The sequence below is a fragment of the Cyprinus carpio genome, chromosome A9 (genome assembly GCF_018340385.1).
Source record: "Cyprinus carpio isolate SPL01 chromosome A9, ASM1834038v1, whole genome shotgun sequence".
Lineage (NCBI taxonomy): Eukaryota > Metazoa > Chordata > Actinopteri > Cypriniformes > Cyprinidae > Cyprinus > Cyprinus carpio.
In genome coordinates, this window is record NC_056580.1 from 29,884,916 (window position 1) to 29,906,566 (window position 21,651).

A 21,651-nucleotide genomic window follows, 5' to 3' on the forward strand; every position below is an offset into this window, starting at 1 on the left:
AGTTTCTTGCATTTTTTCTTCATCCTAAAGAAGACGAATGACAGCATCAAACGCTACTCAAAAACAAACAATGCAGCATAAATATAGACGAGCTCGTGTGTTTCACAGCACTGCTGCAGATCACGGTGATTGACCAAACGAAAACTCAAGTATTATTTATTTAATATTTATTAATTATTATTATTATCATTATTATTATTTATTTTTATGTGTAGCGTTGTTCATATATTATATTATATTATATTATATTATATGATATTATATTTTATTATATTATATTTATTATTTGATTATATTATATATATATATATATATATATATTATATATATAGTATTATTTATTTAATATTTATAATTTAAATATTATTATTATATTAGTAAGTGTTGTTTATAATAATGTTTATAAGTGTTGTTTATTATAGTGTTGTTAAATTTAAATAATAAATATAAATTTAATAATAATATTAGATAATATTGTATTATATGTAGTAAATTACACTACACATTAATAATAAATAAATAAATAAATAAATAAATAATTACTACATATTACAATAAATACATATAACAATAAAAATAATGATAATTATAATAATAATAATTTAATATTGTTTTACAGCCCCGCTGCAGACTGTTATGTAAACAAGCCAAAAATGTAAGCAGACTGATGTGAATCCTGCACAGGCCTTTACTGTCCACAGACCCGCGTGTCACTGGACACAAAGGAGGCGTTTCATGTGTCCTTTTACTGCATTAAATAAGGCCAGACTCTCAGGAATACTGAGGAGGAGCGTCGTGTGTCCAAACACCAAACACACAGCTGTAAAGAGCTGATAGAGCGGCTCTCACCCGCACACAAACACATTCTGCTGCTCAAACGCTGAGTGTTCATCACTGCAGCAGAACATCTCACACATCATCGTCACACGACTGAACCACATGCACTGGAAACCGCTTCAAATCATGCACGTCATCAAATCAAAGCAGATCCATGCATATTCCAGCTCATATTCATCTGTGCACGTTATTCCGGATTCATTTCATTCACTTTATTCAGCTGCATTTTAGTCATTACAGGCTAATTTCGAGATCAAAGACCACAACATGAGAGAGCGCTGCATCAGCACTGGAAAGATTAGTCAATCTCACTATTTTTAATGAAGATGATGTGCCTTTCATTTTTTGTGGTCCAGGCTAATGGAACACAAGTTGGATGTTTAAGCATCATCATTATTGACACTAAACTGCACAGTTTTTCTCAATTATAATATCCTACCCTCTAAAGTAAGCAAAGGCTGCAGTCATGCAGCGTCTCTTGGACAATACACAGCTACTCGTCTGCGGCGATGCGTGTTACATTAGAGCGGCCATATCTGACTATAACACGACATACAGCCAGTAACGCTCTCACACGTTTATTATTTTAACATTTTGGGAGGAGTTATATTTACATACGTGGTTTCAACAACCAGATGCATTTACACTTGTCCAGTTTCATCGGGAATGTGTCCCAGATCACCTCCTGAAGCGGTTTGAGCGATCGGATTTAAATCTGTCTCGAAAGCCTTTCAGAGGGCATGAAGTGACCAGGTGTAAACATTCAGTTTACAAAAAACACTCATATGATAAAACACTCCTGCTCAATGCTATAAACACAGAGAGATGAATGAGTGCTCGGTGTCATCAGACAATCACTAAAACAACAGTAAACAAACAACAACTACAAGAGCACAAACGGCACCAACAACAGCAACCATGGCAACAACATCAAACAAACAATAAACAGCAACCATGGCAACAAGCAACAGCGGCAACAGCAACCATGACAACAACATCAAACAAACAATAAACAACAACAACTACACAAACAACAACCATGACAACAACAACATCAAACAAACAATAAACAACAACCATGACAACAACAACAAGCAACAACGGCAACAGCAACCATGACAACAACATCAAACAAATAACAACTACAAGTGCAACAATGACAACAACAACCATTACAACAACAAACAAAGAAACAATTAACAAAAAACAAAAACAACAACAGGCTCAAAAAGAAACAAAGAAAATTTTAGTACTTCAACTTAAACTTATTTCAGTGAGTTCTTAAAGGCAATATTATTACTTTTTTTCATTTAATATTTTTTTATTTAATAAGTTTAATAACTATTTTAATGCACAAAAATATTTATTATAATGAATACATTCATATACTATTATATTATCAAAAAATATATAAATAAATATATTGTACTGTTATCTATAGACATATAAAAAAAAACTATATATATATATAACAAATGAAATACAAAATAAAACACAACAAATTCACACAAAATCATCTAACATGTTTTACATTTTAAACATATTAAATATAAAGAAAACAATCACCCGGGACGAAGTACGCTTCATTTGTGTACATGTTTGAGTGTTCTGGAGTACAGTAATTAGTAAAGCTGTTAGTCTGTGATTTGTAGCTGCCGTTTAAGAGCCGCTCTTGTGTTTCCTACATGAGCTAATGAGTGTTGTGTTACTGTCTGTGAGCAGCACAGAATTAGAGCAAACCATCTCAGCTGTTTCCTTCAGGACCGGCTTTATTTACTCTGAGACCACGACGGAGTGTCGCGAGGGACGGGGAGACGTTCACGTCCTGAGATCCTTCATAGAAATGTGTTTTGTGCAGTTACACAGAGACAGAAGAGGAATGCTGGAGGAGTGAAAGAACTGAGCTGAGATCAGCGTTTAGAGCCGCGCGTCTCTCCTTTGACTCAGAGTCCATGTCATCTGACGGCCGTCTTCACACCGCACTTTACCAGCGATGAGAGCCACTATCAAACTTTAATAGGGGTTTAGAGCTGAAGAGCGCAGACAAAAGCTGTTTGATGCAGATTTTTCCCTGAGACAAATGTCTTGATCTCACTCCTAATGACACACACATAGAGGTTGCCATCTCCTCCTCATGCTTAAAAAATATATTATAATAATGAGAAAAAAATAATGGGCAACATCTTGAATTGTTTATTATTAATAACACATTTATTTCTTTAATTATTATTTATTTTTTGATTGTTTAAATATTTTTTTTTTGCAGGAAATTTTGTGTTTGTGTAGAGACAGAAGGAGATAAAGTATAACATTTCCAGCAAAGATATCAAATTATTATTATTTATTTTTAAATTACACTAATTAAATGTAATCTTTAGTTCGATACACTTGATGTATAGGCCTATACTGCTTTTTTTAATAGAAAGCAAAAGTTAATGTTCATATTTCAGCAGTCAGTTGTCTCAGTTGTGCTTTACTCATCAGTGCAGTCACAAAAATGATAACTAGTGATAAATAATTCAGTCTGACATTTCACAGCACTCTGAAGCAGAAAACTCAAATGTAATAGACTTCAGATGTTTAAATGATCACCTCAACTCATACATATAATGTAAACATATGATGCAATTCAGTAGATTTATTAATTGAACTGTGAGTAGAGTAGACGTCCGTGTGCGTGAGCAACGACCAAATCCAGACAGAAACCTGCTATCTATAGAGAGATCCAGAAACTTGTGATGCAGACGGCAGATAAAACACTGCAGCAGAACACTTTCACTCGCATCAGAACTCCAAGAAAACAGAGGGAAGGTGTTCCTTCAAGGGCAGACGAGGACGATTCGTTCTTCACACAGCGAGCACTGAAGACTCCAGACCATTTATTACACCAGTCTTGTCTTCCAGCGTTAAACCAGTCAAACATCTCTGACAAGACTGTGATGAAAGAAGCAGATTGCATTGGATTTCGATTCACAAAGCTTGTGATTCAGTTTTACAGTCTTGATTCAATTAAAATTCAAAATGGCTTAATTAACTTGGATACCGTGGACAATCAGGTACAGTACATGTCAAAAATCTCTCTCAACTAATGCTGTAAGCTATACACTAAACGGTCAGTCTATCACCATTATTAGAATGTATATCAAATATTGATAAACATTTATATTACTTTTAAAAAACATTATTAAAAGATCAGAAAGATTAAGAACAGATTAGGTAAAACTTGAATGAATATATAATATAGTGCATATATTCATCAAAATGTTATTTTTTCTAGCTGAACTATTGAAGGTGGCATAATCGGTCATTGAATGTCTTAAATGTAACGTTACGTGACATTATTGAACACTGGTTGATCGATGATTGATTTCAGTTCTGATGAGTTATGTGGTATTTTTTCTTTCGTGTTTATTTTGCTGCTTGTAACTAGTAGTAAGTAGAGACCGTATACACTGATGCTAGAAATCAGCTGATCTGTCAGACCAAGTCGTTTAAAGAGCTAGGCAAAACCAAAGCAACAGTTTAGTTTTTAAAAAAACATATATTTATTGTCAGATATTTGAAAGCTGATTGACTTTGTTTCATATCAAAAGTAACAAAAGCACAAAAACATTATTGCAATCATTGGATTGGGCAAGATGCAAGAGCTAAGCTAATAGTGTTCATTCTGACACATCAAACCTGAAAGCAGAGCACAGATCGATTCTCGGGATTTAAGAACTGATATTCAGTTCATGAGAATTAGAGATCATATATTTTTTAAACTCCACCGAACGAGCGTCATTACGGAACTTAAAGTGGTCGAGTGTAAATGGTGGTAATGGTTAATGACGCTGTGAGCCAGCGCAGGAATCAGATCTCCAACACAGAACAGCAGCACGAAATCCAGAGAAGATTAGTTACACTGTGAGCAGCATCGAGCGCGATATAAATAGCAAAAACATCGGCTTGAATAACAGGCTGAATGTTGTCCACAGTACATGTCAAAGTACATACACTTACATCCACATCACATTCTGAACACGTCAGTAGACATGTACGCGGTTCGTAGGGGTTTGACCTGATATGTGTTTTTCAGGGCCAGTGACAGATACCGAGTATTACAGATTTCAAGTAGACCGATAACAGGATCATTTTTGAACCAGATTATATGTTGTCTGGTGTAGAAATGAAAATTTAATGTCAAAATTCAGAATAAAAAGGGCTCTGAACAAAAAAACTTCTTTAAATGCTATGTTTGAATTATTTTATCTGCTAATCGGTTTGGACAAATGACCGATATGATAAAATGCTTAATATCGGACTCGCTACTCCGGATAATCGGTCGACCCCTAATGCTGTCCTTTTGTCATGCAAACATCTAAATGAATTAAAATAAACAATACTAAGTATGACATAAAGACTGAAAGTCTGTGTTCAGTTCAATAAACGACGACTGAAAGCTCTAGGCAGTATAATGTGGGATTTGATCAAGTCAGAACATGATGAAGGTTTTTACTGTTGCATTTTAAAATAACGGTCTCTTGTTGTGGTTTTAGAAAACCCTAATGCATGTTTACAACAACAGTTTTTACATCATTTCAGGATCTGCTGCTTTGTGCAATAATAACTGTCTGACTGATATTTGTTCTAAACTCTAATGAAATTCTGGTAGCATATTAATTAAGGGCCTTTATACTGGGAAAAAAAAGATTATTTGAAGTTCATAATAAAATTTGAAATAAAGAAAATACTATTTCAGTCTAATAAAATGCATCAGTGTGCTACAAACATAAGGAAAGATTCCTATAATTACAAAAACATTTCTGAAACCTTTAAGACAAATTAAAGGTTTAAAAAAAACTTTTATTTTAAAATTCAGAAATAACCAAATTAAAAAATGCGTGAGTAAAAATATATATTAGAAATAAATTTAATTTTTTAAATGATAAATAAATGAAGGGATAAAACTACCATAATGAGACCTGAAATAAAAATGTATTAAAGCTAAATAGAAATATAAAAAAATAACAAAACCACTTAATAAAATACAAAAACCCAGCTATATTAGAAAAAAAATCAGCTTTTTTCAAGATTCAAGATTGTTTCTTGATTGTTTATACACTAATTTTTTTCAGTCTATATAATGCATTATAAAAAGTATTTTAATGCATTAATTATGCCTTGTAATGCATTGTATGATCTCATGAATAATAGAAAGCACAGACATAATACATTATAATATTTATCTATTCATTGTTACACCTTTAATGCATAAAAAAAACAAGACAAGCAAAAGATTTCAGATGCAACAAGGAATCTGTAAATATTGTAATCTGGTTACAATTATTTATGAAAAGATGCATTACAATGTTTGATCATATTGAATCTACCTTTTATAATGCACTACATGTGAAGATTTCAAGTAAAGTGTTACTGAAAATCTCTGCATTTTTAAGAGCAGGTCTAACGCAGGAAATGTGACCCTGTCAGAACAAAAGCTCAAGCCGCTGTCACTGACGCATTAATCACAGGGAGAACGAGACACCTCTGCTGTCAAATGAAGACAGACACACGCCTGAACGACCCAGATAGAGCTTCAAACCCAGAAAAAAACAGACTCAAACTGAGCAAAAACATGCAATTTGCTGCAGATGCTGATATTAATTTATTCTGATGCCTGTAATGTAAATCAATGAGATCCTTATAACAGTACAGCAGATCCTGACATAAAATTCTATAAATATCAGTCTGTGCTCTATATCTGCAGTAATGTGTCGCAGTGAGATGAGATGTAAATGATCCAAACATATAATGCAGTGATTGAGAGATGAAGAAAGACATAAAGGCTCCTCAGAAGATGTGAGATGTTCTGGAGGCTTGTGAAGATCATTCCTCCGCTGAGGGAACAGTGAAAGTAAAGCTTCTGGAACCAAACGCTCCTCAAAAGATCCTGAGGATCAGATTTGAGACTCTAAAACATGATTGATGGAGAATCAAGTAAAGCTGAGCTGCTTCAGTCCAGTAAGAGTTCATCTGGAGATATTACTGCAGTTATTCTCACCTTTACTTGATCAAAATCACTCAAGAGCTTTTACTGGATACAAATCTCTAAACTATCAATGAGACGACAGAAAGGTGTGGAGGAGATGGAGTGAAACAGGTTTTGATCATGTTGATCATTTAAGAAATGTGCATATCAAATATGATTCAGTAGCTTTACAGGGTTCATTTTTTTCATGCAAATATCATGAGAAATTCTTACATTTTGCATCTAATAGTGGCATTTGTGTCACCCTTATTTCCAAGCATGACTTCTGAAAGGCTTTCATATCCTATCAGACTTCAGCGTCTGTATCCACAGCTTGTATTCTCTCACTGCAAACTCGTGAACGATCAATACAGGTTTATAATGGCCAGTGCAGATCCCAATGACCATTTCCTGCAACAGAAAATATGTGGCCACAGATACACTTTGCACACCTCGTTATATGACACATTACACTTGTGGAATCTGAATCTGCCAATCATAACAATCTATACATCCATCGCTCCATGCATAGTTGTTAATTGCATATTTGAGATAATTTAGCAATGCTTTCAGCTACCAATAATTGCTTGTGCTCTCAGCTCAGTGGAACATATGTTTAAATGAATTCAGCAAATTTTCCCCTCGAGCATCAGATTGCATCTGTGCCAAATGCACGCTGTTCTGTAAGTATGAATGCGAAGCGTGGGCTCTGCGTTATATCAGACGAGCCACAGCACATACAACACAAGCCAAGTATCAGTTCTGTCTAATCCATCTGACAGCGCCCTGACACTTTACCGACCTACAACACCACACAACTCAACAATTCAATGATCCCATGCTCACTTAGGACTGAGGGGCGTCTCGTGTTTGACCGCTCCAAACACAACAATAGAGCAGCACAACAATAGCAGAGCGACTCAAAGAGACATCTAGCCATCGCTCCATGCCACAGGAAAACATCCTGCTACTATAGCAACAGCCAATCGCAGTTGTTAGATAACAACATCGTTGCAATTCCATACAATACATACCAAGGGGAGAGTCTGAACATTATAAAATATTAAATCACGACATATTGCATTTTACTTGAGCATGAGATGATTTTAACACTACTGAAGGAGAACATATGCACACTTGATTATGTGGTTCCTTCACTATTCACTACAATTAATCCATTAAAGGAACAGTACACTCAAAAATGACAAGTTGCTGAATGAGAGTCCAAACAGCTGATAAAAACATCACAATAATCCACAGCACTCCAGTCCATCAGTTAACATCTGGAGAAGACAGAAGCTGAAACAAATCCAGCATTAAGATTTTTTAAATAAAAAACACATAGATCACAAAACACAAAAAAACACCCCCCACAGAAAAAAAGTTCTGCTGTGAATCAGGAGAAAAAAAATCACAAAACAACAAGCAGCTTTTAAACAGCTCTAAACAAATATGTGTCTGGATTCTGATGTGAGAGACAACAGGAGATGCACTTTTTCACTGGAGGGAGTGTTTTTATGGATTATAGACTCTATGTATTTGAGTTAAAAACATCTTAATGCTGGATTTGTTTCATCTTTTGTCTTCTCCAGATGTTAACTGATGGACTGGAGTGCTGTGGATTACTTGTGGATTAGTGTGATGTTTTTATCAGCTGTTTGGACTCTCATTCTGACGGCACCCATTCACTGCAGAGCATCTATTGCTTAAAATTACATTTAGTTTCATATGCAAACATCGTAGCGGTTGAAACAAAGCCTTTAGATTTCAGATCTCCTTTACACTATTACTGCATGTCCTCGCACCAAAATCACCTGAAAACCTTGAAGATGCATGAAGAGAAAAACAACATCAAGCATCAGCTGCACCTAAGCAATCAGTGAAGACTCCATCACGCTCATGTTTACAGTAAAGCATCGTTTCTTTCCCAGCTCGAGCATCTCTGATCTCAGATGTGAGAAACAAACTGCAGTGACGTCACCAAACCCTGACAGCACCAGAGTGCAGCTCAGAAAACTCCAGACTTTCCCTCACAAATCTGTGCGCTGAAACAAGCTCAAGAAGCTTTAACATGCAAACTCACATGCAACGCTGTCACTCAGTCTGTCCAAGACCTGAAGCGATGACAGACGCGATCTGAGACCATGTTCGAGCAAAAGCACAAGAAGCGCACAAACCTTGACCGGGGAGCTCCGCGTGGCGACGGGCAGATCCCGCACCGCTGTCCCCGCGGGCGAAGCCGACACACCGGCCGCGCACCCCGCCAGCGCCGCTCTCCCTCCACCGTTCCGCGGGCGCTGTTTAATTCCGTCCAGGAGACGCACCAGCAGGATGTTCGCAGGCAGATCGTCCACCGCGCAGTCCACCAGGATGCGGCACTCCGGGCAGCGCAGCTCGTGTCTGGAGCTCACGATGTTCTCCAGGCAGCGGCGGCAGAAGGTGTGCTGACAGGGCAGCACTTTGGCGCTCGTGTCCAGCCGCTCCAGACACACAGAACACTCCAGCAGATCCAGCAGCGACGACTCGTCCATATTTTCTTCTGGTACGCAACGCTGTCGTCGACGCGCAGGCGACGCGAGTCAACTTGGCCCGCATGTGGTCATACTAGTGAACGGAGAGCGGCTCGAGACATACCGACGGAGCGCTGCGAGGAGCGAGCGAGCGCGTCTGCTGCTGCTGCTCCTCTCTCTCTCTCTCTCTCTCTCTCTCTCTCTCTCTCTCTCTCTCTCTCTCCTCTCTCTGTCTCTCTCTCTGCGCTCTCACACACACACACACAGCTGTGAGGAACAGTGTGGTCACGCGCACGCCATCAAGCGCGAGCTTCTTGTAGCGCGTTACTAGGGCAGGTTGTTACTGTCGACTGATTGATTTGATCAGATCTCGATGATGTGCTCCAGAGACAATGATTCCTCAAATCACGCTGTTACTTACTAACTGATCAGACACACACATAAGAGATCTGGGCCCTTAGCAACGCCCTAAAACCACTTACAGTGACTCTGCAAACGCATAGCAACACCCTAACAACGCCGTTTAATTGCAATTGCATTTATACAAAAAAAAAAAAAATCTATATAGTATTATATTTCCCAGCCAAATGTTTTACTGTGTTAATGATTTCATGATTAAGGAGTAATTTAATGAGTAAATGATTATTTTGTATATTTATGTCATGGAAACGCCTTAACAACTGCATAGCAACAATACAAGGGTTTTTGTTGTTGTTGTTTTGTTTTTTGTTTTTTTGCCATTTTCATGTTACTTAGGAAATCTAAACATCTTCATCAACATCTTTGTTTGTTTGTTTGTTTGTTTTAGGCTACAGAGATTCAATTCAGTTTTTCAATGTTATATGTACAGTCAGTCTTATATCATTTAAATTGAAATTACATGGTCAGCCAATTTTTTTATGATTTTTAATTTCATAAAGTCTTCCTCTTTTTTTGATGAATGATGGCTTTTACAACTATTTTTATTTATAGAACAAGTAGAGCGTACTGTTTGTTTCCTTTGCGTTACTGAGGCGCCATCTGGTGGTTAGAGTTCATATCACATGCATTCGTATAAATGAGGTTTAATTAGTGGTTTGATCTGCTTGTAATCCTGTTTCACATGCTCTGAGTAATTACATATTACCAGTTTATCGTGTAAAGAATAAACAGTTAGTTCAGACATATGATCATGTGGTTTATGTGATTTTTAAACCGGCAACTAGCAACATCTGTTGAGTTTTTACAGAAGTGACACAAACTCTTAGTATGCACGAGTGCACGAAAAAACACTGTTTTGAATCCCATGCAGTGTCTCATGTCGTGTTAAAATCCATAAGTGCTAGTTATCATCTTAGGGAGCTGCTTGAGAATGTTCTCTTTGTGTGTGAACAGAGCTGAACGCAAACAGACGGTCTGAGCTGGAGCTGGACGTGTCCCTTCCTGCCCGATTCACACAGAACCACAGCACTTTGCCTCTGCTGCCAGCCAATCACACACGAGGAGAGGAAGCTCTTCTCTCATTCTGACCACCCAAGAAGAGCTGAGCTACTGCTGTAGGCCTGTGCATCAAAGCGGCGCTCACACACAGATTCGATCCACACCCTCCACCTGAGCCTCAGCAAACATCTGCTGTCTTCAGTTTAGCAGGACATCTGTCAGGTTTCAATGCAGCTGAGCAACACGCCTGTTTGTCTACTTCTTGCTTCTTATACAGAGTTGATTGTGATTGTTTCTCTCACAATTTAGACTTTTTTCAGTTCTGAGAAAAATTGCCAGACATAACTCTGAGAGGGGGGAAAAGTCAGAATTTTGAGATATAAAGTCATAATTCTGTCTTTTTCCCCTTATAATTCTGAGTTTACATCTTGCAATCCTATTTTTTTCTTGCAATTTAAATATCTCACAATTCTAGCTTTTTCCTCTGAATTTTGTTTGCATCTGCCAATTCTATTGTCTTTAACACCACTGAATACAAAGGGTAATTGCGACTTTTTTTATCTCACAATTACAACTTTTCTTCTCAGAATTGCAAATTTATATCTCGCAATTCTACCTTTTTTTCTCAGAATTCTAAGTTTGCATCTCGCAATTCTATTTTTTTTCACCAGAGGATAAAATTGCATTATTTTTTTTGCAAATTCTGTGTTTATATCTGAAGGCTCTGACTTAATATCTCACAATTACGACTTTTCTTCTCAATATTGTGAGTTTATATCTTGCAATTACAAGTGATGTCTTGCGATTATTTAGCAATTCTGACTTTATTAAAAAAAGACAGCGCGTATGCCACCGTCTTCCTGGAAAAAAAAAGACAGATTGTGAGATAAAAAAGTCGATATTTATTTATCCTGTGGCAGAAACAAGCTTCCATCAATTAAAGGCTCTGCTTTAATAGCAAATTATCAAATCATTTGACCATCATTTCAGACTCGGAGAACATGCTTCAGAGTCCTTCAGCCTGCAGAAGTAGGTTAGCTGATGCTGCCATTTCCATGGCAACCATTCTTTGCACCCCTGCTGTGAAGTTGTTACCAAGTGACAGCAGCCAAAACATGACTGTTTCAAATATATCATGTTCATCTTTTGCACTACAAAGTGATGCATGAATGTGCAAATACAGTCATTTATGAAAACCAATACAGAATGACCCTGCAAGCACCTTCACTTGGTTCTGAATGAATCCTTCAGTTTTCTGCACCGCTGAGCTTCATGGAGCAAATTTTATTAATTCTTCATTGTGTTTTATTGCGGGCGGAAAAGCACATTTCAAAGTGCACATAAAAGAAGGGGAAAATGCACCAAAAAGAAAGCGTTCCTCGGGGAAAGTACAAGTGTCACATCTGTTTCACTAATGCATCCTCTCCTATCAATAGATAAACAAGTCAATAAATTATCCTGCCATCTATGAGTCCGTAAACACTTGGTAGAACATCATACATCTCTTGCACATCAATATATATTATCAAAATAATTACACAGTTCCGATCAGAAACAGAAACAAGCCGGTTTGATCTTGCTTTGATGCTGCTGCTTGATCTTCTCTTCTTCGTGCAGTTGTGTGTCTGTGCCGCTGGCGGGCAGCAGTGAGTCTGTAGAGGCGCTTGCATACCTGTCTCAGGTTCATTCTGGGCGGAGAGCATCTCTGGGTCTCGTTCGAGGTGGAGCCCGACGCAGAAACGAGCCTGAAGCGCTTTAAGAGGCGACGGACGCTGCCGTGCGCGCTAATGATCCGATTCACTGCGATGATCTGAACTCAGTCCAGATTTCTGCTCGGACCCCGACGCGCGAGAGTCTCGGGGCGGATCGTGCTGAAGAATCTCCCGGGTTTGAGTCGAGCTGAAGCGCAGAAGCGCAGACGCGTCTCCGTCTCCTCGCAGGTAAAGGCGCCTCAGGAATGCGCTGCGGCTTTTTTACCGTCAGGGAAATTCCTGCTTCATTGAGATGCAAACGGACCGTTACTGCTCTTATTCTCCTACAAATGTGAGTTTTCAACACTGTAGGTGTTTAGCTGGTTAGTAAGGCTTGTTATATCAGTTCGTGCGCTCTTGAACTTTGCGCACTAGGCATTGGTGTTGATTCTAAGGATGTTGCGCTACGTAAGTTATTCTAAACTAGTGAAGGACTAGTTCTGGGAATGCTTTGGCTGTCCCATGCGGAGATGAGATGTGGGGGAAAGTCCTGCGTGGAGATGAGGCATGCGCTCGCATGCACGCGCTCCTGGTGTCTCTGTGACTTCGAGCTGCGGCTGAAGGAGGAAATAAGCGCGAGCGATCCGAGAAAAACATTAGGCTACTGGAGAAAAGACGCAATGCTGAGCGCGCGCTGCTGGAATCATTATTAATAGATAGAAGCAAGTGGAAATTAATTGCATTTCCAAAAGCAACTTTATGGTCGCGGGTTCCGTCGTTACTAATAGAGTAATAACTTGCACTCATAGTTGGCAAACGATGCTTTTGGGATTATTTATTGATCTACACTTGTTATATTGTATTCTATACGGCTGCATTAGTTATCTCAGTCTTGGTTTTCCTAATGCAACTGTGTAATTTCTATTCGTGACTAATCTTGATTGACCCACATACTGAATCTGTTCGAAAACGGTTGTTTTACAGTCTACACCTCTGCAGGAAAAAAAGCACAATGTTCATCTTATTCTGTGGTGGAAATGACATTAATAATTTTCTACTAAAAAAGTACGACATCTTGTTGAAGCTCATCATAGTTGGCATTTTATGCATCCTAAATGCAGGTAATTAAATAATATTAAAAACATTTTCATAATGAATTTTCATTAAGATTGTAACACGTAACGCATTAGTAAAAGACATTTTAAAAATAGTCAAATTAAATGATGAAGGTGTGGCAAAAAGCTATGTGACCTTAAAATGTCGAAATCTGTTAGTTTTGATTAGAATCCACCCCTCAAAGTGGCTGAAGTTGAAGAAATACCTCTACAGTATATTCCCTTACTTAGGCTGTAAATGCAGAAGGTCAAAGGTCAGATCACAGCAGTATGTGATGATCTGAATCATCATGGTGGAGGTTTGGGATTCTCTCAGTGATATTTATGTGAATTGATATGCTGTATCTGTAACAGTCGCACTCATGATGTGTACTGAAAGCACTTCTGCTGGTGAATGGCTGTAAATAGTTATAGTTGTAGTTGCAGCATCTGCCAGCAGGGGTTAAACTGCTGAATTTAATGACGGCTGTTACTCCGCCTCTTTTTCTTCTCGAGCTTGAATTGTCGATTTTATAGTTTAAATGAACGGCGTTCATGTTGTGTTTGGGTCATTTTGATTTTGGTTAATGTTATCAAATTGGACTAAAACACATTATAGAACAACTTCAGAAAATGTCTTTAATAATTATTGTACTTTTTTATTATATGTTGTTGCACTTGTGGTGTTCAAAAACAGCCAAATTGCGTATAAATTTCTCGTAATACTGTATTATTAATCTTGGATTAAATCTTTTTATCAATTTGTTTTCTTTCAATTAGCACCAGTGTTGTTTTAGTATAAATGATACTACTATAGTTTTAATATTTTAAATATTAAATATATTTTACATTTTCATTTTAGTTTAAGTTTTAGTAGTTTTATTGTGTTTTTTTGTTGTTGTTATTTTTAAATTTATATATAGTCTCTAAACAAAAAAAGTCACATTTATTTAAAAATTTAAAAATATATATTTTATTTAAGATAGTGTTTTTTATTTATTGTAAAAACATTTTTAATTTTTTTAAACTTTTTTTTAAACTTTTTTAACTTTTTTGGCTTTAATTTAATTTTAGTTTTAGTTAACTATAATAATCTTGATTAGTACAGGTTTTTTATTTTTTTGGAACTGATTGATCAGATTTAATTCCCCAATTTTTAAAAAAAATATTTTAGCTCAATAACTGAGGTGCATGAGCTCAAATCAGTGCGGCCTGTGATCAGTCAGATCCAAAAAGAAACACAAGACCTGTACTAATTGAAAGAAAACAAGCTGATAAAAAGATTAAATCCAAGATTTGGTGATAATACAGCATAATTAGAGATTTACAAGCAATTTTAAAAGGCTGGTCATTTTTGACTGGAAACACCAAATTAGGTGAAGTATTTCCAGCAGCACAAGGGTTAATGCTAAGAGAGATTTAAGCTGGTCAGACAGAAGCATTGAGTCTCATTGTGAACACACACACACTGGCACTCAATGCCTGAAGGAGGATATACGGTAGGTTTGGCCATAAGTAAACTCAGAGCAGCCAGAAGCATCAGGGCAGAGAAAGGAGTGATTGATGAGACTCTGTCACGTCGTCTGAAGGATGAGAGGAATCAAAGGCTCCGGTCACATGAAAAGACAGCAGAGCTTCACTCTCCTTCAGCTGCTGCCGAGCGGCTTTTTCTCTGGCTTTGCTTTGCTTTCATTGAAAAGCTGTAATTAAAATCATCAAAAGGTGAGGAGTGTTTGTGTGTTCCCAGTAAAAGTCAGGATGTAGACAGCACCTCCCTGTAAGATACCACAGCCCAAAAAACACCGGCCTTTGTGCTCGTGTGTCAGTCGAGCAGAACCACCACGGCTTTTCATCGCCATCAACATTTATGGGTTCGCTTTCAAATGAAAGATAATTGTTTTTCAGTCCGAGGAAAGTCATTTCAACCAAACAGTTGTTGTAGTTGTGTGTGTGTTTTTTTTTTTTTTTTTTTTAGTTTTCCTTCTATATTGTTTTGTCATTATTATTATTATAACTTATTTTTTCATTATTATTTCTTATGGCTGTCTTATCTACTATTGATATATTTAATGTATAAAGTAGCTGACCATGTTTCACTGCAAGTTGTCTTCTGTATGTAACTGTAAAGTATAACTAATGTAAGAAGTAAAATACAGTAAGTCTAGTTAAACATAATCAAAGCATGTTTTTACACTATATGTATTAGAAGTTTATTTCCACAACAGAATTAAAAATATCAAAAGTAATTAAAATGAGTTTATATCTCACAATTTGAACTTTTATTCTTAGAATTCAGACTTTTTTATCACAATTATGAGTTTATATCTCACCATTTGGACTTTTCCAACAAAAACATCAAGCAATTTTTCTTAAAAATATTGCGAGATATATTCACAATTGTGAGATGTAGTCAGAATTGCGAGATAAAAACTCAAAATTGCGAGATATAGAACTACAAGATATAAAGTCAAAATTTAGAATTATGAGATAAAAACAGAATTGCGAGAAAAAAAAACTCAGAATTGGGTGATAAAACAGAATTGCATGATATAAAGTCGGAATTGCAAGATATAAACAGAATTCCGAGATAAAACAGAATTGCGAGATATAAACCGAATTGTGAGATATAAAGACAGAACTGCAAGATATAACAGAACTGCGAGATCTAAAGTCAGAATTGCAAGATATAAACAGAATTCCGAGATAAAACACAGAATTTCGAGATATAAAAGTCAGAATTCAGAGATAAAAACAGAATTGCGAGATAAACAGAATTGCGAGCTAAAAACTCAGAATTGTGAGATAAAAACCAGAAGCATGAGATAAAACAGAGTAGTGTGGTATAAAGTCAGAATAGTGAGTTATAAACAGAATTGCGAGATTAAAAATTTGCAATTCTAAGAAAAAAATCTAAAATGTGAGATAAAAACTTGTAAATGCAATATTAACTCAGAACTGTGAGATATTAAGTTAAATTGTGAGATAAAAATGTGCAATTTTAAGAAAAAAGTCAGAATTGCGAATAAAGCTGATTCTGATTCTGATATAAACTCAGAATTGTGATATAACATCTGATTAGTGAGATTAAAAACTTGAAATTCTAAGAAAAAAGTCAGAATTGCGAATAAAGCTAATTCTGATTCTGATTCTGATATAAACTCAGAATTGTGATATAACATCTGATTAGTGAGATTAAAAACTTGAAATTCTAAGAAAAATGTCAGAATTGTGAGATATAAAATAAGAAATGCAGTCTTTAATGGTATCACTTTGAAAGCCTTTATTGTTTTGAGTGTAGGATGAACAGGTGACGATCCGGTCTACAGTAGTCCTTCTTGATTTGTTTGGATTGGTCTCCTGTAGCATAACTGTGCTTGACGTTTGAAATGAGAAGATTATAGTTTTTCGCAGCTTTCATGTCTTTCCTTTGGTGAGTGTTTAGGAGGAAACCTGAGGAGCCGCACATCCTCCGTCTGCGTGTACGATCACATACTCTCTCCGTACCTCCAGGTTCCATACGGCTCCATAGTAGCGCCTGACTTTGAAATAAACTTTTCACCCTGAACGTCAATGACTGCGAGGCAGAGATCTGAAGGAGGAACGCTGGCAAACGAGCAGGATTCAACAGCGACTTAACAGCTTCTTAAGCTTCCCTGCTAGCGCAATCCTTCTCCGATATCAGGACGCTGAGATTGTAGACTTAACAAAAGCCTTGATTGTCTGAAGCTTCTGTAGGTTTGATACTAGCTCGGGTGTTCTGCATGGTTTCTAGGGTGTTGTTAGACGTTTGAGTTGGATGGCAGGTTGATGCAGGTTAAAGGTGTGTGTGAACATTTGGTGTTCATTTTGTAATTTACAAAAGTAATTACTAGCTTTTATTACTTCTTATGAGTTAGATTCCCATGGAAGTGATAGTGCTGTAAGTTGCACTGTAAGCATCTGGCAGATGCTTAAATGTACAATAAAAAAAACTAATAACTGGTGTAGAGAGCAGAATCTACTACAATATGCACAGTTTGTCCTCAAAGTTATATGGAACACAAGCCCATCACTACTGAACTAAACACACTGATGCCAGGGAGACTAGAATCTATGATCATTTAATTCACATTGGAAATGAACTGGGAAGCAGACCAAGTGAAGCCCGGCTCTCATTTCCTCACTGATTAGTGCCGTTTGAAGAGTCATTTCCTAATCTGACAACAAATATCAGCGCAGACGAATTACAGGCCATTTATGTTCAGTGTCTCAGAGCCGGATGTGTGTGTTGAGTTGATTTGTGTTCATCTGAAGATACTGGTAAAGAGGTGGAACGAGGAAACGACAACAAGGTCTCGCTCACAGCTTAAAGCACAACTGAGATTATTTCTTTTCTCTGCTTTCCGTTTTGGTATAAACAACAGGAATGATAAGCCTGTGTGCTTTGCTTCTGAGAGACGGGGGTTTCCCGCGCAAACTCCCATGAGACTCGCTGTTGACATTAAAGCTCTTTGTGTGTCTGTTCAGCTTATGATCGGCCCACACAGACCTCACAGAAACCAATCTGTCATTCATATTCACTAATTAAACACACAGTTGCTCTAAGCGCAGACCGGTCACTTCAGTTTAACACAGTTAACCAGTTCTTTTAATGCAAGATACTACTGGTATAAACAGTTTTTTCATTCTCTGGTCAATTTTGGGCTATTCATAACATGTTGTTTCAAACTAGCAGAAAGAAAGCAACCAAAATACACATTTAAGTATTTATTTTATTGAACTTTATCTTTTTGCATCAGTAGATGTCGATTCCAATCCATATCTTTAAAGAGATTTTTCTCCACTTCAGCAGCACTGACATGCACCAAACTTTACAGTTTTATTCCTATCTATATTCTGAAGGGTTTTACTGAGGGGTTTGTTCATATATCATTCACCTGGTTTTATTATTGCACTTTATCTATTTGCGTCTGTAGAATTAATTTTTACGGTATCTTTAAAGACGGTTTCCTCAAAATTAGTTTTTTCTCCACTTCAGCAGCACTTAAATACACCAAACTTTACAGTTTTATTCCCATCTATATTCTGAAGGGTTTTACTGAGGGGTTTGTTCATATATCATTCACCTGGTTTTATTATTGCACTTTATCTATTTGCATCTATGCAATTAATTTTTACTGTTTCTTTAAAGATGGTTTACTCAAAATGAGTTTGTTTCTCCACTTCAGCAGCACTTACATACACCAAAACTTACAGCTTTATTCTTATCCATATTCTGAAGGTTTTTATATAGGGTTTTGTTTATATGTCATGCACACTGATTTATATAACATTTTACCTCTGAAAAAGCATGGTGAAAATTAGTGCAGTTTTAATCAGATAATGCCCTATTTGCATCTTAAACAGAAAACTTGTAATACAAAACATTTTTTGCAATTCTTAATGTAATCAGTCAACTAAGGCAAGTATTAGGATATCTTTTAATTACATTTTTACCCTATTCACCTGGGTGTCTTGCCTTAAAAAGAAGCCAAAGTGAAAACATTTCAAGTCAGTTTAACAAGAAATCACATTTCAAAGAGAAACCTGATACAGTGGCATTAAATCAAAGTAAACTGTTTAAATGAAATCATTTTTTAAGTGTTTTTAATGGTAAAAGTCTTTCTGTGGCAGAATCGGACGGGTCGTTTGGAGTAATAATATCTTCACCTTCTCTTTTCGCCTAGGAACTGATATTTCAGGACTATTAACGATAAGGATAATGATACTCTGTGTATTTATCTTAGATTATGTGGTCGTTATAAGATTAATAACCCGGGGCGGCGAGTCTGCGGTCGACTTTCAAACAGAGGCAAGCCCAGGCAGCATTCGTCAGAGCACTTGTGTTGGGAGTGCAGTGCATTCCAGCCCGGCGTGTGGAGAGGAAAGCACTGGATCTGGATTCTGATGAAAGCGTCTTGGGCGTGTGTGTTCGTTTTGTCAGATAATGAGCCGGGGGGCTCAGGGGCACAGGCGTTTGGCGCTCGCTTCGTTTCCTGCAAAAATAACTTCTTCTGCTCTCCCCTTCATCCTTCTCTAAGTCCTCTGATGAAACGCAGAGCCGAGGGGTTCGTCGCAGACAGTCGTTTCGTCTCTCCGTCAGACTGGCGGTGGCTGTTCTGTGCTTGTTGGAGGAAGGTGCCTCGTGAAGTGCCTGATGGGAATGTGTGGTTTGAGCAAATATTCCCCAGTCAGGTTCATTTTTAAGCAAGTCAAGCCACCCTGAGCTTTGTTTGTTTGAGCACCACTACCATCCTGATAAAAACATTTTCTGTCTTGTATTTTGCTAGAAAATAGTCATTATTTTTTGTTAGAATTACAGAGTAGTGTTGTTTTAGTATTGTTTAGTATTACATTACAGTATTTATTCATGTTTTAATCATTTTATGTGCTTTTTTTACTTATTTTTTTTATATTTCTGTTTAGGTTTATTTTCATTTTACTTCTGATTTTAGTTTTACTTCAAATAAAGTTTCAGCTTTGTTATTTCTAATTTTAAAATGTAACTTTTTGTAATTTTGTTATGTGTTTTTGGTTTTATTTTTTATTTTTTCATTTTATTTTGTCAGTTCTAGTTTTAGTAATTTTAGTATTTCAACTAAAGCATATTCTTTTTTATTATTAAAATTAAAGTTTATTTATAATAAACCTGAGTTTTAGTACTCTTGTTTTTTGTTTGTTTGTTTGTTTTACTTTATTTTTATGTCAGTTCTAGTTTAATAATTGTAGTACTTTAAATCTTATTTCAGATAGCAAATTCATTTGTAATTATAGTTTTAAAATTTAATTAAATAAAAAGGCTATTTATAATCATTTTTGTAATTTTGTTGTGTGCTTTTGTCCTTTTTATTATTTATTTTATATTTTTATTTAGCTTTAATGTATTTATATTTCAGTTCTAGTTTTAGGATTTTTAGTACTTCATCTAAATCATATTTCTGTTAGTTGTCAAGGCAACATTTTTAATTTCAGTTTAAAAAAAAATTCTAATAAAATTAAATTTTAGTTTAAGCATTTCATCTAATATTTATAATATACTAAACTAATATTAAATTTCAGTTTTTTTTTCTTTTACCCAAAACCTTTTTTAATAGTTTTAGATTTAATTTTAGTTAACAGTAACAAGACTTAGAATTGAAACACAACACATGTCGTTACAGCAGAAATGTGTCTTTCTTCACTAAACCCGTATGATATCTGATCAGTTTTCTGCTGATACTGATAGCGATGTGGTTTGTGTTGTTGTTGTTATCGGTGATCCTTTCCTCTCTTTGTGTTCACATGTATTTTCTCAGCTCTCCCTCATGCAGCGAGGCATCATGGGGGCTGCAGTGTTTGAGCTCAGTGCTGATGTTGATGCGGGTGGGTTCAGATGACAGCACTACCGCTATAAAACACGCTCAACTTCTCAGCTTCAGCAAACCATAAGACATTAGTGCAGTGAACGGGGACGGTTGTACATTAAAGCAGCAGGTCGCAACCTTTACAACATCACAAACGAGAAAAAAAAGAGCTTTCATTTCTGAGCAAAAAAAAGGAAGCATTAGAGTAGTTTGTATTGCCCAAACACATTTTTAAAACAAATTACATGAGAAGATGAATTTATTTTACTATCATAGCTATGCATGATTATACACTCACTGGCCACTTTATTGGGTACACCTTGCTAGTACCTGGTTGGATCCCCTTTTGCCTTCAGAACTGCCTTAATTCTTCGTGGCATAGATTCAACAAGGGTTTGGAAACATTCCTCAGAGATTTTGGTCCATATTGACATGATAGCATCACGCAGTTGCTGCAGATTTGTCGGCTGCTCATCCATGATGCGAATCTCCTGTTCCACCACATCCCAAAGCTGCTCTGTTGGATTGAGATCTGGTGACTGTGGAGGCCATTTGAGTAAAGTGAACTCATTGTCATGTTCAAGAAATCAGTCTGAGTTGATTCGAGCTTTGTGACATGGTGCATTATCCTGCTGGAAGTAGCCATCAGAAGATAGGCACACTGTAGTCATAAAGAGATGGACATGGTCAGCAACAAATACTCAGGTAGGCTGTGGCATTTAAACGATG

The 21,651-nt window shown here is 36.6% G+C and overlaps 3 protein-coding genes across 3 annotated transcripts in view; 1 reads left to right on the forward strand and 2 right to left on the reverse strand.

The window, feature by feature from the left end:
- Window positions 1-9,779, reverse strand: part of LOC122146176 (E3 ubiquitin-protein ligase SH3RF3-like) — an 11,124-nt gene extending 1,345 nt beyond the window's left edge. Inside the window, exon 1 of the mRNA XM_042764401.1 lies at window positions 9,025-9,779. Coding sequence (XP_042620335.1) covers window positions 9,025-9,378 — 354 coding nt within the window. The 5' untranslated portion in view covers window positions 9,379-9,779. The remainder of the gene's footprint in view (window positions 1-9,024) is intronic.
- The window catches only part of LOC109060486 (phosducin-like 3), a 261,660-nt gene that overhangs the window by 167,755 nt on the left and 72,254 nt on the right, over window positions 1-21,651 (reverse strand). The window lies entirely within an intron of this gene.
- Window positions 12,393-21,651, forward strand: part of LOC109102931 (tumor necrosis factor receptor superfamily member EDAR-like) — a 36,277-nt gene continuing 27,018 nt past the window's right edge. The window contains 1 exon segment of the mRNA XM_042764408.1: window positions 12,393-12,716. The gene's annotated coding sequence lies outside the window, so the exon portion shown is untranslated.